This window comes from Ambystoma mexicanum, chromosome 6p (assembly GCF_040938575.1).
Source record: "Ambystoma mexicanum isolate Mex_15411 chromosome 6p, UKY_AmexF1_1, whole genome shotgun sequence".
Taxonomy (NCBI): Eukaryota; Metazoa; Chordata; class Amphibia; order Caudata; family Ambystomatidae; genus Ambystoma; species Ambystoma mexicanum.
Genome location: NC_090935.1, coordinates 1,099,169,495 through 1,099,188,700, shown reverse-complemented (window position 1 = coordinate 1,099,188,700; position 19,206 = coordinate 1,099,169,495). Strand labels below are relative to the sequence as shown.

The 19,206-nt window shown below is 42.9% G+C and overlaps 1 protein-coding gene across 4 annotated transcripts in view; it reads right to left on the bottom strand.

The window, feature by feature from the left end:
* FANCC (FA complementation group C) overlaps positions 1-19,206 on the bottom strand; it is a 2,294,314-nt gene that overhangs the window by 1,866,458 nt on the left and 408,650 nt on the right. For all 4 annotated transcript variants that reach the window (XM_069625705.1, XM_069625706.1, XM_069625707.1 and 1 more), the window contains one exon: positions 8,261-8,355. In XM_069625705.1, coding sequence (XP_069481806.1) covers positions 8,261-8,355 — 95 coding nt within the window. The remainder of the gene's footprint in view (positions 1-8,260; positions 8,356-19,206) is intronic.

The following is a 19,206-nucleotide window of genomic DNA, read 5'->3' as shown; positions in this document are numbered from 1 at the left end:
TCACAATAATCTACTTGGGCCTTGAAATGTAACAACAGCATCAAGTTAAATGTCTGAGATTGACAGTATGACTTCACCCAGGAACAATTGTCAAGGGTCTCTTTCCTGGAACTCAATTAATGTAGTGTGAATGTTGTGCTAATGTGGAGAGATGGAGTGTGAGTGTATGCGGTGGCTTTTGCATTCAGGTTGCTGACAAGGCCAGAGAATGATGCTTGGCCATACAGAAGGAGGCCTTTGCTTGCGTATGGGCCGCCTAGCGGTTCAAAGAAGTGACTTGGGGCAGAAGATTCACCATCAGGACAGACCAAAAGACAGTGGTTGTCTTTATGACCTACAACGGCATGGAGGGTGTATAAAAGAGAATAATCTGATGACCAACTGTGCCCATGAGTTTAAATTTTACAGTGGCACATGTCAGGCCTCACAATTTAGACTCGCCACTAGCCATTGCCCAGTGACCTTTGACTCTGGGCAAGTAATAACTGGTGTACTGTATGCATGTGGAGAGCTGAGGAGGGCAGTCATTTATTAAACCTGGCTACTAAACTTTCAATTTGGCATTGTTTACCCTGTCCGTGTTACTGGAAAACTAAATGCAGTTGCAGACCCATTATTATTGTTCACCCCAATTGGTTTTCCTTACAAGATCGTGACAGATAATTATAATTGTTTTTTAATAACGCTCTTAATGCCGAAGAGGTTTCTAAGGGCGGGCGGGATTCGAACCTGTGTTGCTCTGCGTCCTCTTGCTTCCAAGATGCGCCTTTGCCCCTGAGCTACACTGCCCCTGAACTACACTACCCCTGCCATTTAAGAAGACAATGGACAGAGAGAGGAGACGTGTTTGTTTCTGAAGGTGAACATAACAGCCCACAGTTCTATGCGCCTATACAACGCCCCCCACCAGCGCCCCGGCAAAATAGCTGTGTTGAGTGGTAAACCCGCACCTTCATGCATGCTATCAGAATTGCACATGGCTCTCGGAGTGACTATATCCAGGCGGTAATGGAGAGAGTTGACTGCAGAGAGTTTTCTTTTGTTTAACTATTGTTTACAGATCCGCCTGAGCGCCTGGAGACCAACTCCATTGGCGATGGTACGCTATATAAATACCTTTAACATACTGCATGGCCCCACAGTCCAGCACACAGGTGTGTGTCTGTATTATTACGAATGAAACGAAAAAGCCAACAATTTCGTGGAGCATCTTTATGTCCAACACATCATTCTGTTCTTTCTACTCCAAGTTATTTGTCGAGTAATTCAAATTATTGAACATGTTTCCCATTGATCGCATGTGGTAGGCTTTTTCGTCGTTTTGTTCATGTATGTGCCCATCCATCACTTTAGTATTGGGCTACCCAATAGTTTTGCTGCTCGAATTATTACGGCACAGGAAGCCCAATTCAACATTGTGGCATGGATGAGTGAACAGAGCATGTTGGTTGGAAATAGATCATGACTGGATCAGGTGCAGAATCCAAGACAGTGAGATCAGGGCACAGTTGAGATTAGATGACAAACATCTAGGGCGTTATTACTAAACCAGGTGCTCTGGCAAAGGTGAACATTGGATGGCAAGTTCATAAAGGTATGTCAAAATCTTTGCAATCTGAAAGGGTGGTGAAGGTTTGGGGTAACTGTAATATTGGTTCCATGTCACTTCGCCGACAGCAATTACTTTGTCGTAATTGACCACAAAGTAATTACTTTGAAATTGGTCATCAAAACTTTTTCTATTCGGCGGTCCCACCATTCTCCCCTTCATACCCCTTTACCAAACCACCTACCCACAAATACCTATATTTTTCGATGAAATGTCGAAGTAATTACTTTGTGCTAAATTATCACAAAGTAATTACTGTCGGCCAAACAACGGGATATGGTTATATTGGAAGATGATAAAGTCTGGCACGAAGTTGCACTAAAACATGGAGTGGCAATAGGTCATGTCTCCTGTGCTATCTACAGGAGTTGACAATGTTGATGTTAGTAACTGAGTTACGGGGACGTTTCCCCATTCTCTCTTCTGCATCCTGTTGCCATGCTCAAGTTTCCCTGCATTTTGTCAAAGTGTTACAGTGGCTCATTTTCAATGGGGTGTAACGTAAGAAAAATGTATAAAAGCCTTATGTAAAAGCTTTTATGCATTTTGCTTATGCTACACTCCATTTTCCTGCATTTATATGGCTATGGGCGGAACAGAACTTACGTTTCCGCCCCTCCCTTCCTCTCTGCCATACAAATATTCCAGCATTTCACCTGCATGCTTATATGCCGGCGCAAATGTTTGGGATCTCTATGGAGGCCACAGACTTTTTGCACCAGCAAAAGCAGACCGTCTCCATAGGGATCTATTGTAAATCCATGTGTACACAGCAGGCAGCGTTTGCTTCATTTGCACAGTGGAGTGCAAAAGTGCAGAGCAAATGGTGACATTCATGCTTTTACACCCCCTTTTGCCCTTCTCTTTGCACTCATTTGTGCAAATGAGCAAAAGTCAGCGGCGGGGACTTGTGCGTGCCAAAGTCCAAGTGTCCGGGTCCCCAACGCCGATTTATGCAGGGACTTGAAAATTAGCCCCACTGTAATAAATTGTCACCATTGTTTAATTTGGGCTAAGAGAGGGGCGATTATTATTATTGTTGTTAGGGAATTTCGAGCACGGACATAGTTTTGGGAAGCAACAGAGCCCTTTACAATTATAGGGGGAAGACCACAGAGAAAAAAGGAGCGGGGAGCTATAAGGGGTGGGTAATTTGCAGCAAGGTATCTACAATCAACCAGGGGGGGAGGGGGAGACAGTCGGGAGCAGATCACAGTCTCAGGCAGAGTGTGTGGACCTGTGTGTTAAGGAGGAGCCATTCCTTGAAAAGGAAGGTCTTGAGCTCTTTCATGAACTGTGAAAGTGATGGGGCAAGTCTGATGTTGATGGGGAGGAGGTTCCAGAGTCTTGGAGCATAGACCAAGAAGGCCCGTCTTCTGGTCCTTTCCTTCCTGCACCGTTGTAATTCAAGTCAGTACATTTCCTTACTTCTGGTGGATTGCAGGACTCCAGAGATGCCGAATTTCTCAGTGAGGTAGCTTGGGGACTTCCGGATGACAGCCTTTTAGATGATGCAACAGGATATGAAGAGGACACAGGTTTGCAGTGGGAGCCAGTGCAGTTCGATGAGGGTCAAAGTGAAGTGGCTGAATTTGAAGAGTCCTTTAATGAGTCTTGTTGCAGCCTGCAGGACACATTTCAGCAGTGCCAGGGTAGTCGCCACAAGGCATTCCAAAAGGGGCATTGCCATCACACAGGTGGGAGAGGACCAAGGCTTGGACAGCGGATCTGAAGTTCTTTTCTGGGATGAAGGGCTTGATTTTCCACAGGAGAGAAAGTTGGTACCAGGCCATTTGTGTCTTCCTTGCTATGTGCTGTATGAACGTGAGATGTCGGTCAATGTGTTGGAGGAGTTGCGTGGCTACTGCGTGCTTAAGTATCTTAGCTAAGAAGGGAAGATGGGTGATGGGGCGGTAGTTGCTGAGATCGCCAGGGTCCAGTGACGATTCCTTTAGAAGCGGGAGGATTTGTCCGGTCTTGAGGGTCGAGGGGAAGGTTCGTTAAGTTAGGGAGCTGCTGACAATTGTCAGGTAAGGGAGGAGTGCTTCAGTCTGAAGAGTCCTGAGTAGGAGGCAGGGAGGATGTAATCTGCATACGATGTGGCCTTGTGGGATGCTAATGTGGCAGTGAGGTCTTCCATAGTTAGTGTCTTGAAAGTTATCCAGGTAGTTGTGGTTTTGCGAAATGGGAAGTGCAGTGTGCTGTCAGTTGTGGCGTTGGTGTCTATGTGTTGGCAGATCATGTTGAGGAAGAAAGAGTTGATGGCAGTGGATTTTTTGATCCAGTGTGCTACGGGTGGGCCCGGCAGAAGGTTGATGCAATGCTTGATGGCTTGTAAGAGGGCTCTGCTTTCATTGTTGGCCTTGGCAAAGGTGTTTTGGTAGTAGTTGGCCTTGGCAGTGTTGGTCAATCGCCTACGTGTAGCACAGAGATGCTTGAGCAGGGCGAGGTTTGATGCGCTGCAGGATTTTTGCCAATTCTTTTCTTGTTTTCTGATGGTTTGTTTGCTTGAGGTTGAGTTCTTGAGTGTACCAGGGTGCTGAGGGTTTAGGCTTGAGTGTGCGCCATTTCACTGGGGCACAGTGGTTGATGTTTTTGTGAGGGTGGTGTTGAATTCTTGGAGAAGCAAGCTGCAGTCCTGATTTATCGGAGGTACATCAGCTCATGTGAGGTGGAATTTGGTGAGGTCTTCTGTGAGAGCCTACACTGGGAGGTTCTTGAAGGATCTGAAGGCTTGATTACTTGGTTTGCAAAGGGTTTGATTGTGAGGTATGATGTGACTGATCTCATGGGGGATTGCCAGATGGTCCAATCAGTCTAACGGAATAGGAGAGCTGTGATGGAGGGTGGGCAGTGCAGTGATGATGAGGTCGAGAACATTACCTTTCCTGTGAGTTGATTCTTTTGTGTGCTGTGCGAGTTTCAGTATGTTGAGTAGGCAGTGGTAGGCACTTCCTTCATTGGCTTGGTTGCTGGGTTGCCAGGGACGTAGAAGTTGCTAAGGAAGATGTTGGCATGCGTGAGAGCAATGGAAGTGATGAAGTCCGATGAAGGAGGTGTTGGACTTGGGTGGTCTATAGATGAGATGAAAAGTGACTGTGTCCGTTGGGGAGATCAGGAAGTGGCAGGATATGTTTCAATGGTGGCGATGTCCAGCTGGGTGCATGGCCATGTTGCCTTGGAATGATGGCGAGGCCTCTGCCAATCTTGTTTGAACGGTCTCATTGTAGAGTTCTGTAGCCAGTGAGGACATCTAGAATGTGGTTGGAGGTGGAGGTCATCCAGGTCTCAGTAATGAAGATGGCATCCAAGTAATGTGTGGCGATGAGGTCGGCGATAACAGCTTCACATTTGATTGCTGAGCGGACATTGGCAAGCATAATTATTTGTGTAAAGGTGGATGATGGAGTAGTGATTGGGTTTATGGTGATATGGATGAGGTTGCTACGATACGGGGTACAATAATGTTTCTGGTGAGTGGCATGGTTGGCGTTGAGTGGTGATGGTAGGAATGGGCTGTTGGGAGAGAGGGGTGAAACACATCCTCTTCATCAGGTTCTAACATCAGAAGATAAGCAATAGTGCTTGATGGTTTGGGTGTAGAGGACAAGGTAGATGCATTTGCCCTAGCTGCCGCCCCCTCACCGCCATCATACTGAAAAAGCAGGAGAAGGTCTAAATGTGGCACCCCATGTGTTATGCCTATACTGCATTGAGTGTATGAGAGACGATATGCACTTAGGCAACCATACTGAATGTACCCTTGTACTAAGCTGAGAGAAGAAGGATGTCAGCACACACCCTTGGACACCATTTATCGCTGAGTGAAACCTGATGAGGCCAGAGTGATGCCATGAAGAAGATATATGAGGACATACTGAAACAATATGAAAATACTTAGAGTAACAATGTAACTGAAGTGATGAGAGAAACATGTACGAAATTATAAAGTAATCATATATGTAAAAGAAGACAAAGTAACTTTCTGATCAATGAATGTAAATACGCAGCAATGCAAGGTAGAGGGGACATGTCGAAGTTTGCTATAGAGGAAAATAGAACCTGGCAAGGACGGCCATGATATGTAAATGGACATCGGCTTGTGCAAAGATTCAATTCAGAAACAGACCAGGGGTGCAGAGTCCGGAGATGTTGGATAATTAACTTTGTGTGCAAAATAAAGAGGAGTCTATGTTGGCTTGGGATCAAGGATGGCATATCAAGACGGATAAGCAATGAATGTGAGACATATTTCTCGCAGATTAAAGAAGAAAACATTTGCAAGAGCCACATATTGGACCATTAACAATGGATAAGGCTCCTACAAGATGGGGTGAGGAAGTCTCTAGAGGCCAGGAGGAGCAAGAACACCCAGCTTAACTAAATCAAATTGCAGTAAATAGGAGGTTGAAATGGACACATTTGCGGTCTCCTCACACATGATTCAGAAGTCGAAAACAAGGGCTATTCGTTAAGCTTTGGGCTAAAACAGTGATGTGCTTACACTCCCTCAAATGTCCCAGAACAGAGAGCAGACTACAAGGTCGAGTACAGATGGGGAACCTTGGCTTACGGTTGGACTGATGAGAGATGAGACTAACTGGGAAAGTGGGGTGTAATTTGACATGATTCAAGCACCTAGGTTTTGTTTTGCTTACGTGCTACTAGCTGTGCCGAAAGTCCAATGTTGGGTGGGAATGCCAACCAATCAGTGGGTCTAAGGGGCAACTTGCTATACAATGTTGCAAAGACTAATCCACTGCCATTTTGTCTGCTATAATCAGTATTGTATGTCGTTAGAGGTAGTTTGAGGTGTGTCTTACAGATACGAGGCAGCCAATGATGTACTAAACCCATATGTATTCTTTAAGTAGATATGTTTCCCTAACCAATCCCTCCCACCAATAGGTTTTACAGTTCGCCATGTAGCATGTCGTAAATGACGCATATTGGGGTATATAACCTTTGTATAATCAAGTTTGTTTGTGAGTGTGCAAGCATCAGTCTGATGTCTGCCGGTTTGCCCTGCTTTATTTAATTGAGAATAAAGTAGTACTTTGCCATATTCTTTGAGTCTGTCCAGTCATTTGGTACGATATCTTTATTGGTAATTCCATCTAGCACAGGAGACACTTCAAGGCTAGCACAAGGGTTTCAGACCTGAAAGTGAGCTTCAATCTGCCTTGAATGTTGATGTACCTTAATCCAACAAACCCAATGAATCAATACAACTGGTATCCTGTCACCTGTCAGCAGCTGCAACACCCCGCTACTACAACATTTTAGTAAAACCTTCATGTTTTTCCTGTTTTCGATGTTTCTTTCCACTGGGTTTCTGCCTCTGTGGACACACCAGTAATTACATTCCAGTGTCCATTGGAACAAGTGAGAAAATATGTGGGTCAGGGATGCCCACAGATTTCTCAACCAAGAGAGGCCTACATCCTCGCATCGTACTTTGAAAATCAAAACCAATGTTTCTGATTTGGTTTGAGAATGCAATAATTTATTTTCATTTATTTTTCTCAATAATAAAGTCTGTATGATTCTCTTTGTCAAAAAAGTTTTAATAAAGATTTGTTGAAGTTCGAAGTCTCTACAAATTGGTATGTTGTCTCTCAATGATTACTTAAAAGCTGCAACTATAATTATAATGTTTCTTTTATAGCGCGCTTAATACCAGAGATTGGATTACTAAACGCAGGTTCGGGATTCAAACCTGTGTTGTCTGGTCTTGCTTCCAGGACAAATGCCTTTCCCCTGAGCGGTCCAACCACTTCTTTGTCGCAGGAGTTTCGTAAGGTTCCTGCACCCTTAGTGATTGCAAGATTGTAGCATTTAAACCTCTGGAATATTCCAGAACACATGGCTGCACCAATGTAGATCTAGTGACACCAGTTGTATGAATTATTGTTCCAACGTAAAAGTAAAAAACTGTTTTTCCCACTTAACGAAGTAGCGAATATCTAAACATTTAAAAGGTACGATTGAAACATTCTGCAAAGTCACATTGACGCTAAACGCTTCATTTTAGAAACATACGCTTTATTCTTCTGACAACCTACCCACATTACCCAAAATATAGTGTGGTCTCCTATAGACAATAAACGTAAGTTCCTCTGCAAACCGTGCTAACGTGTCCAACCTATGTTAATTTCACGTTGAGAGACTGAGGTGACACCATCCACATTTGTACAAATACAGCACTGCACAGTGCATTCGAAGGCTTCGTTTTTCAGAGGAGAGAATTAGGGAAAAGAGCGCAACAACTACTGCGTCTGTGGGTGATCTGAACAGTGACCCAAGAACCTATTAGTTGCCTGCAGTTATGCTGATAAATAGGACAATAAAACAAGTTAACAAACGGTTATTCAAACGAAAGAGTCCGAATCTAGCAGGCCTGTTTTTAGTATGTACCAGCTTAATGCAGAAACTTCCTGCCTGAGAATGTCCAGCCTACAGTAGGATTTATTTCTGTTCCCAGGAGGTCGATTATAATCCAAAATCCACTGTACTACTACTAATAACCGTGCTCATAAAGCAGTCCATCAGCAGGCCGCCTTTGGAGTGGTGTCTTTGCTCAGTCACACGGCACCTTGAAGCAATCTCCTTAATTCAAAACAGCCCAGGCAGCGATGCTCTCTCTCTTACCTTTATCCACTTGTTGGCTTTCAACTCCAAGGGGTTCTGTGGGTCTTTGCTGTACAGACAGCAGAGGCACCAAACCAGGGTCCTCTGGCTCTCATCTGCGGACGCACAAAAGGTAAGTATTACAAAAAAAGACAATAATCCACTGTCAACAACATAATCCTTTGTACACAAGGCACACCAAAGAAAATGGATCTTACAGTCATGCACGTTGTTAAAACGACTTCATTTTTAACAGTGCTATTCCCCCTCAGAAAGAATAGAGAGTTAAGTACTCAATCGTCACGCATACGCAGAATAAATCTCAAAACAATTCTACATACAAACACAACGCCACGGCAATGGTGTTAGCTTTACTCTAGGATGTCAATCTTGAATTTAACTATAACAGCAAAAGTAGTTGTGCAGTGGATCACTGGCCAGCACCTACATTTCCCTACCGAGGCTGGACCACAGTATAAGATGGCATAACTTTAAAGCATTGGGGGAGGGGTTGGACAGATTTTCCAGCAGTCTAAGTTCGATAAAACTGTGGCTTTTGACTGTCTTGGATTGATGAACCTGTGTATAGAACAGAACTGCCCTGAAAGACCAAGAACATTTTCTGGAGCTACGGCTGCATATCCACAATGCGTTGCTCATATGGATTTCCACTAGAGGTGCACTTGCAGTGATAGCAACTGGGAGGCCCTGTGGCATGTCTGAATTGGCTCAAATTCTCTCTCTCTCTCTCTCTCTCTCTCTCTCTCTCTCTCTCTCTCTCTCATTTAGAAGAAATGTTAAACGCAAACGTCATTGCCGTATTGAGGCACTTGGTGGCATTAGCCACTAAGATTCTTGGCGAGTTTGGTTTGTGAGCTACATCTGTTCACAAAATTACCCATCAGCTTCAAAGGGGTCCATGTATTCCACTTTCACCACACTCACCTGGATTCCTTTCAACCTGTTGGTGTTAGGATGTGTTTTGGGGTTATAAATAACCACTCAGGAGCCTTGTTAGGTTTAGGTATCTTTAGTAAATCCACAGGAACATGGGTAAGTCATTCGGAATAATGCAGGACAAGTTCATAGGATAGAAGCATCCACCCGTCCCCCTTTCTCTTAGGCTTCAGTTCTCAACTGACTCTCTGTGGAATCAGAGCAGCTTCACACAATAACATTCCACAGCCAACACTCTATACTCCACACTACAAGCCCACACATAACAGGGAAAGACCAGAATAAGTAAAACCCAACACATCTCCCCCTTACATAGCAATATAGAATAATGGGGGGACAGAGAATGATGGGCACTAAACAAATTTGAACAGAAGGATGATGGACACTAAACAGTTTTGAAACTAAACATTAAATGAAACACAATCTACAGACATCCTCCTAAAATATACCCATACAACAAACTGCTCCTAGCAAAAAGCTATCCCCTACCAAGTCCTTAGAAAGCCACAATTAGCTAAACCAATCCCAACAATCACCAGAACCATAACAGGCCTTTTATGGAACTCAACTTCAAGGGAACCAGCCCACACTCTCATGCACAACCATTTCCACCTACTTCACAACAATATTCCTACATCATCATTCACTAGCAACAAATTGTGTTAACACAATCTACAGGGATAACCCCACTATCTGCCTAAAGCATAACATTTCAACTCCACTATGGGCGTCCTGAAAACACCCTCTAGAGAAACAAATGCCCACAACTGAGCATATTCCAATTTCCACCACTCCACCACTCCAGGCACCATGCCTGAGGTACTGAATGCTCACCATTTGAGCATCCCATGCTCACCATAGAACAACCAAAACACGCACTAATATTTCCACCACTCCAGGCACCATGCCTGAGCTACTAAATGCTCACCATTTGAGCATCCCATGCTCACCATAGAGCAATCAAAACTCACACTATTAACCTCCATTCCACCACTCCAGGCACCATGCCTGAGCTACTAAATGCTCATCATTGAACATCACATGCTCACCATCGAGCACCCGATAACCTCCACACCACCACTCCAGGCACCACGCCTGAGCTACTAAATGCTCACCATTTGAGCATCCCATGCTCACCATAGAGCAATCAGAACTCACACTATTAACCTCCACTCCTCCACTCCAGGCACATGCCTGAGCTAATAAATGCTCACAATTGAGCATACTACCACATTCCGCCAAAACACTTTGCTCCAAAACACCGGCAATTGCATCCCGCAACACTTTGCGCACTCATCGGCAATACCAATTAACATTTAGCATTGCACTTATACATTGCTTGCTACATAACAGTTGCAACCACTCATACACATTCCCATAAACAATAAATGAACCAATACAGCATTGAATTATTTGAAATGTAAAACATTTCAAAGTTACACCACGAAAGAGTCTTAAAGTTCATGCTCGAAAATTCCAAATTGAATCATACCTGTGGGCAAAATTATTAGATTAATGTAAGGCATTTCATGACTGTACATTACCTAGGAAAGAAATAGATCTAAATACCCAATAATATTGCCCAATTTCTAGTACTCACACTCTCAACATGTTGAGGAATGTCTGTGGAGAAATAGTAAGGTTAGTGCAAAACATTACTATACATTACATTTTTTTTTTTTTGTTTGCATAGAATCCACACAATTTTCAATAAGCCTTGCCAAAAACCAAGATTGGTACTAAGAAACACCAACAGCCTCTATCTTACCTTGGCATAATACCACCCTAAATATCGTCACAAACACTAAGACATACCCATGTCTCAAGCACATGCCAATTATTTTGGTACTACCCTACGGGAACCAACTTCCCCCTGAAAACATGTCCACTGAGTGTCATCCAGAAATCTTAGCCAGGCCCAAAATAACTAAATGCCCAAATGCGACCCATATGTTTTCACACACACAATAGCAATGATGACCACACCACATGGACCACAGTAACTCGCACCTGACACCAACATCTTACTGCCACCCACTTAAATGGGTCTACAGATAACCTTAGCACCCACGCTTGAAGGCTGCAAAAACTTGTGACCTAACACCATTTCAATAACACGGGTTGTGCAACAAACCCCAACAACATGTGACCGCATTCACATTTCTTGTGAGACTCTGCTAAAAACATTGCAGTAACACGGCCGTACGGTACAATAAACAGCAAAATGTGGCAGCAATCACTTTTTTTTTTTAAGCATTGATGATCAATTAAAAAATAAAACGTTTACAACAAAAACCAGTTGTCTCAGACTTCCAGGTCACGCCGTAGTTTCAACTCACCTCCCCGATGATAAGATGATTAAACTGTCCACAAGTGAATCCCAAAGTTCATCTGCTTCTCACTGCAGTGATAATCCACTTCACGTCGTACCCACTACATTGATTAGCCGACCGAAAGTCATCCGATCCGCATTCCTATCTTGTTTAGAGAATTCAGACCACTTTTTTTTTTTTCCATTCCATGACAAAAACACGGGCGTCTGCTTCTTTCACTTCCAGATTACGGCGCACGTTGCTTTCTTTCTTTCTTTAAATTAGTGTAGGCGTGGGCGGACCCAAGCAGGCGCTTCCCCATCCAATTGGATGATGTGCACCTATCCACCATTCAACATTTAACCCACGTAAACTCACAATTCCTCCCACCGCCCTGTCTGCCTCACAAAATCCAACAACACACTACTCCTCCTGCCACTCACCCCGTCACCTCCCAACAAAGCCTTCCCACTCAACTCAGCCACACCCTGCGCAGACAACCGAACCCTCATCAATTCTCTCTCTACAGCATGTCTCTCACACCTAAACAGAAAATGTTCCACAGTCTCAGATACTCCACACACCGCACAATCCCTCGACTCTCGCTTCCCCACTCTAAACAGACAGTCATTCAGCCCCATATGCCCTATTCTCAATCGATTCAGCATCACCTCCTCCCCCCTCCTCCAATCTAGACTTCCCGGATCCACCTTTACTGACACTTTCTCACGAATACCAAACATCCACCTGCCTTTCACCCCACTCACCCACTTCTCCTGCCACTCATCCATGACCCACCTCACCATCACTGCCTTCATCTCATCCACACTCGGCGCACGTTGCGTAAAGTAGGTGTTTCAGCCCTAGGGACGTATCAAGCACGTTGAAGAGTTCTTTACTCTACATTCTACATCCATTACCATCACGTACTAGCAAACAATTCCTGCATGAAGAACGTTTACTTCAGCATTCTATCCCGCTCACAGCAACAGTCACCGATACTCTGTGTAGCCACATGACGTCACCATTGCAGAGCGGAGCCCCGGCATGAACAGAGCTCCCAGGTCCAACCGTCACCTGGCCCCCAACAGCCATGATGTCCCCACAGTAAAGCAGGCTGAAATCCAGCGCGGCACAACAACACAGCTGCCAGCACGGTAAAGCCCTTACATCTTCTTTGCTGTAGCTCCGGTCAACTTGTTGCACTGCAAAATGCTGGCCACCATGATCACTCTATTTCTTCCCCCAGCCCCGTATACGCTGTCATTATTAGCCGCTGCTCCCATGTGAAACGCCCAACTGAGGTGCGCCACTGCCATCAATTAATGTGTGGCCAATGACAGATCCAACGAAGCTGCGCAGCGCTGCCCCCCAAAGTCACTCTAAGTGTGCCTGCCAATACAGTAATGCAGGACACAGGGCGCGCTTACCTTGGGGGCCGGGGAGGGGGGGGGTGGATGCCTCTGTGGTGCTCCTTGCTGGTGGGCAACTTCCTGAAGATGCTTAACCGACACTGAGAAACGGTAAGCTCCAACATACACCTTACTGAGCCAATTAATGAATGGTGTATTTGAGTTAAAACAACCACACTAATTAGCCTGTGGTTTGTTGTTTTTATTATTAGGTTCACACTGGATCCACTTCTCGGTACTCAACACCAACAAAGTGGTTTTGGCACGTCTATTATGCACCCAAAGGGATAAACCATCCGCAAACTCACACTGTTATGTCAACATCAAGTCTTCAAGTGTCCATCTAATACCATCACCAATTGGGTCAAGGGCGTTTGTAGGCCTTGGCTCAACTATCCCCCTGAAGAAGTTCCTACAACTAGTTTGAATCTTGGAAGGAACGAAACATGTTGGGTCTATACAGATACAACTGAGTAGTATCTAAATGAGTATCAATTAACCTTGATGCACTCTAAATATATGGTTACTGAGGCATCACAGTTAGAGACATTGTTCAACAAGGGTTTCTATATGTATATATTGTGAGGTTTAATGTTCAGCGAAGAATGAATGTTACAAGTATTCAAGAACTGTTTACATGTTGACCTGTACATTTGAGGTTAGTAGAGTACCTCATAGTAGAGATACAGTTTTCTCCTTGATGATGAATACCAAGCACTGTCTATGAAGCACTTGTCACTTTAGTTAGTTTTCTATGTTAGTTTTTATGTGTTTTTATATGATTACTATTTATATTAAAATTTGCTTTTGAAACAGAATTACTGATGAAGTCAGGTTGAATTCTCCTAAGACTTCTGTTTTTTAGGTTTGCACTTCCCCCACAGATGTGAGTATCCCACCAATATCCAGCGAATTATGTGTCTATAACCTAACTAGCGAGGTGGCCTCTCTTTTGTTGAAAGTTCATTTACGTCAGGTTAAAACCACCCCGCTTTTTCTGCTTATACCTGATTTCCCTCCCATTTTTCTACTTAATGCCCAGTACGGCTATAGGTCGTGGGAATATTAAGCTAACTATACCCCGTTTTATTCATTGAGACATACTTGACATTATCCTCGTCCCACCTATTTCGCCAGTGATATACGAAAAAATGGCGGCAGATAAAGTTAAGAGTTATGATGACAAATATGTACTGGAACTACTAGCACGAGCTACCATCTTAGACTCAGATAATGGTAACCCCTCAATCAATAATGTCAGCAATTGGGATGAGTTAGCACAATTAAAAAAGAGATTCATCAGAACAGAACTGCATGGTGTGATTATGATTGAATATCTCAGAAATGGCATTCTACCCCAGGGACTTGTGGTTCGTAGCGAACCGAGATTGTTTCTAGACAACAAACAATTTGTACAACAGTGGAGCTATATCGCAAACAAATGCGGTAGAGATTGGATTATTCTAATTATAGATACAGCTAAAGAAATGACAGATACATTTGCAGCTGAACTATTGACACTAGAAGACGAAATTAAGAAACTGGTGTCAATAGATATCTATAAAAAAAGACTTGAAGAATTGAATAAGGAAATAGATGATTTTAAAGACTACACTACCCGAGATCGGGTTAGAAGAATGAAAAAAGATCTAGTTAACTTCTCCCATGAGAAAGCATTCATCTACACTCAGGAAAATTTTAAACCAAATCAACAGCGTGACCAACCTCACCAAAGAGGACGTAGAGTCCGCTTTGATAATACGTCATATAGCTCCCATGGCTCTAGTGACGAATATGCAGATGATGGCGATGATAATTACCAGAATACCAGAGGTACACCTAGAGGTAGAAGACCAAGCGCGATGAGACGGGGTCTGCCACAGAGATCCCAGAAAGGTAGGGGCAGAGGCAACTCAAGATCCTACTCCAGTTTTTTAGAGCAGGACCCGATGAACTGGGACTTAGAACCCCGCCACACAAGGAGCAAGAGACCTTACTAGTGAACTTGTCTGACTATGAACCCAATGAGGCAGAAAAATCTATTCTAGAGAAGGGTTTTAGTTTTGTACCAACAGACCGATATGATCCCTTCAGAAATAGAACTGAACTAGAAATGCTCTTTAGGAAAATCCATCTTAAACAATTTGTCTCTACCAATTTATACACTGGGGAACTTGATGAAACAGGACTACGTCATCCATCCAACTTTAATCCCCCCACGACCAGCTACACTCCTGAATCTATAGTATTTGAAAGGAGAGTAATGAGTGATTTAAAGAAATTAGAGAATAAGAACAGTTCTCCTAAATTTCAAAACATCAACAAAAGGGAAAGAGAGGCCATCCAAAACTTGAAATCCAACAAAGACATTGTGATTAGAAAAGCTGACAAAGGGGGAGCAATTGTTATCCTTAACAAACAAGATTACATCAATGAATGTGAACGCCAGTTAAGCGACAACTCCTTTTATGAATCTCTAGTAATGGATCCTACCAAGAGATTACAATCACTTATTAACAACAAAGTGATAAAAGCAGCAGAAAGAGGATGGATATCGAAGCAGGAAGCTGATTATCTGATGCCCTCCTGCCCGAGTGTTCCTAATTTCTATACACTGCCTAAAATCCACAAAACTCTACAAAACCCCCCTGGCAGACCAATAGTGTCCGGATGTGGCTCCCTTTTAGTACCTCTCTCTAAATTTGCAGACTACTTTCTGAGCCCTTATGTAAAAGAAAAGACATCCTACATCCAAGACACGACAGAAGTCATTAGAATAGTAGAAGGGATGAAAGTTGACAATGAAGATCTATTGGTTACATTAGACGTGATATCACTGTATACAAAGATCCCTCAGGCAGCTACACTGAGTATGATAGAAGAAAAATTGCTAACAGCTAGAACGACAGGAAAGACACCCAATTCCTTTATACTCTGGTGCACTGAGATGGCGCTGTGTGAAAACTACTTTTTCTTTAATGGTCGATTCTCCAAACAAATCCATGGGACTGCCATGGGGTCTGCTGTAGCACCGACTCTGGCCAATTTGTATGTTGAAACAATAGAGACACACGTGATCTTGACTGATGGTAACCCTTACAGAAAATACATCAAACTTTGGAAAAGGTTTATTGATGACATCCTCATGATATGGATTGGTGATCTGTTAAATTTTGAAGCCTTTAAAGTGTGGCTGAATACACAAAATCCTTTTTTGAAATTTACCAGTTCTGCAAGCTATGATGCCATTAATTTTTTGGATTTAACTATTTTTATTAACAAAGAACAAAGAATACTTCAGGTTAAACCATTTCACAAGAGCACTGATAAAAATTCGATGCTATTATACTCGAGCTTTCATCCTCAACATACAAGGCAAAATTTACCGTTTGGCCAGTTTCTACGTATAAAGAGAAACAGCAGTGAGAAAAAGGATTTTGTGGAAGAAGCTGTAAACTTGAAACAGAATCTGCTAAAGAGAGGTTATCCTAAAAAAGTGGTCAAAAATGCATACAAAAGAGCCTCCAACAACAACAGAGATGCAATCCTAGAATATAGAGAAAAAAGAACTAATGATAAGATTGTATTTGTGAGCACATATAATCCATTGTCAAATGAAATATCTAAGATTGTGAGATGAAATTGGCACATACTGGAAAAAGGGGAATGCCCCTTATCGACACCAAAATGTGCGTTCCGCAGAAGTAAGAACTTAAAAGAACTAACAACTAAAAATGATGTAACAACAAACCGGTACACACAACTGACACTAACAGAAAGTTGGGGCCTCCCCAGAACTAAAGGCCATAGTCCATGTGGACACTGCCAGTGCTGTGCACAAACGTGCAGGACAAAAGACATTGACCTGGGCCTGCACAAAAGATGGGAACAAAGAGTCTTTACCAATTGCAACTCTATGATGGTAGTGTATGCCATTTGGTGCCCCTGTGATAGACTTTATATCGGAAAAACAGAAAGAAAGATAAAAGTCAGAATAGGAGAATACAAAAGCTGTATTAGAAACAATACAGCGAATGCACCTCTAGTGGGACACTTTACCAGCCTAGGCCATAAACCGGAAGAACTCAAATGGACTGTAATTATGAAGATTGAATCAACCCAAGATTCTAACGCAGACAAACGCACCTTAAGCATACAAGAACAAAAAATGATCTTTTTGACAAAAAGCTATCCTGAAGGTCTAAATGAAAATATCGATTGGAGTGTCTTCATTAATTAATTCATATCCACCCCACTCCCCTACGACACTTTCTAAATTTTAGTTAGCTCCCTGATATCTAACTACTACAGTATTAACTGTTACTCTGCGATTTCAGGCACACCGCGCCATCACTGAAATTTAATGCTCTTTCTTCCCTACACCTTATGCGCGTAGGATGCGAAGGACTAGTGTTTCTACCCTGGCGCATGTGCACAACCTTGCCTTGCTCCTTTCCCATCACGGGCCCACATTCGATATGATTTTACTATTATCTACTACGATCTTACCATGAACTCGCCTACTGATGAGCACTATTTCAATGTTAATCTCTCTTTTGTTTTGAAAGCCGGCACATCGTGCAAGCTTTCAGAGATAGGATCCTCTATCTTTTCGACCACCTATCCTCCGTAGAAACGAGCAAAAACGAGGGGAGCAGTGGTATCTGTACAGTTTTGCACATGCGCACTGGAATATCCTCCATATGCGTATGAGCGTAGGAACTAGCGTCCTCAGTCACGCGCATGCGGACATAGAACCAGAGTTAACTCACCCCTCATAAAGCGTCTGACAGCTCAGTCCTTCCGAGCATTCGCGGTGAGAGGAGCACCAGCAGTACCAACGCTCGAACACTTGCTGTGATCATCTATTAACAGGTATACGTTTTGCTTCTCCCCTCACCACTTTACACGCCTGTGATTGTACCTTGATTCTTCGTGATCCACATGCAAGGGTTAATCTCATGGCAACTTGATTACCCTTACATCCACATTACTATCTCATTGGGGATGTATATTTCCAACACTTACCATCTATTCGCATGTAGCCAAATAGTCTTGCGTTTAGCCCTTTTTTTCTAGCTCTGTTCATCACGATTTATCACTCGTGAACAGAAGCACGCATGTAATTAAATCGTTTATCACCCCAGCTTTTGATTACTGAATCTAGTATTTATCTATTTTTCAGTTTGATCTACAATCCTGCTCACTTGATGTCATGCATGAAAAATCTCTAGTACTGCTACCACAACAAATTACGTATTTAAACTAGAGACACAAGTCAAGTAAGTCGTGCCATTTTTTCTTAAAGCCAGTACCACCTGCATCAACTCGTTAATATTTGAAAATAAGGCCATTGGCCGAGATTGTTGTAATTCCTTTGCCCTATCACTACACCATAAGGGACTGAGTGTCCTGTCATTTTGTTGTATGTCTACAGGGCTCCAATTTGAACTGAGACTTAGTAGCAAAGTGCAGTATCCTGAAGATGCTTAACCGACACTGAGAAACGGTAAACTCCAACATACACCTTACTGAGCCAATTAATGAATGGTGTATTTGAGTTAAAACAACCACACTAATTAGCCTGTGGTTTGTTGTTTTTATTATTAGGTTCACACTGGATCCACTTCTCGGTACTCAACACCAACAAAGTGGTTTTGGCACGTCTATTATGCACCCAAAGGGATAAACCATCCGCAAACTCACACTGTTATGTCAACATCAAGTCTTCAAGTGTCCATCTAATACCATCACCAATTGGGTCAAGGGCGTTTGTAGGCCTTGGCTCAACTATCCCCCTGAAGAAGTTCCTACAACTAGTTTGAATCTTGGAAGGAACGAAACATGTTGCGTTTATACAGATACAACTGAGTAGTATCTAAATGCGTATCAATTAACCTTGATGCACTCTAAATATATGGTTACTGAGGCATCACAATTAGAGACATTGTTCAACAAGGGTTTCTATATGTATATATTGTGAGGTTTAATGTTCAGCGAAGAATGAATGTTACAAGTATTCAAGAACTGTTTACATGTTGACCTGTACATTTGAGGTTAGTAGAGTACCTCATAGTAGAGATACAGTTTTCTCCTTGATGATGAATACCAAGCACGGTCTATGAAGCACTTGTCACTTTAGTTAGTTTTCTATGTTAGTTTTTATGTGTTTTTATATGATTACTATTTATATTAAAATTTGCTTTTGAAACAGAATTACTGATGAAGTCAGGTTGAATTCTCCTAAGACTTCTGTTTTTTAGGTTTGCACTTCCCCCACAGATGC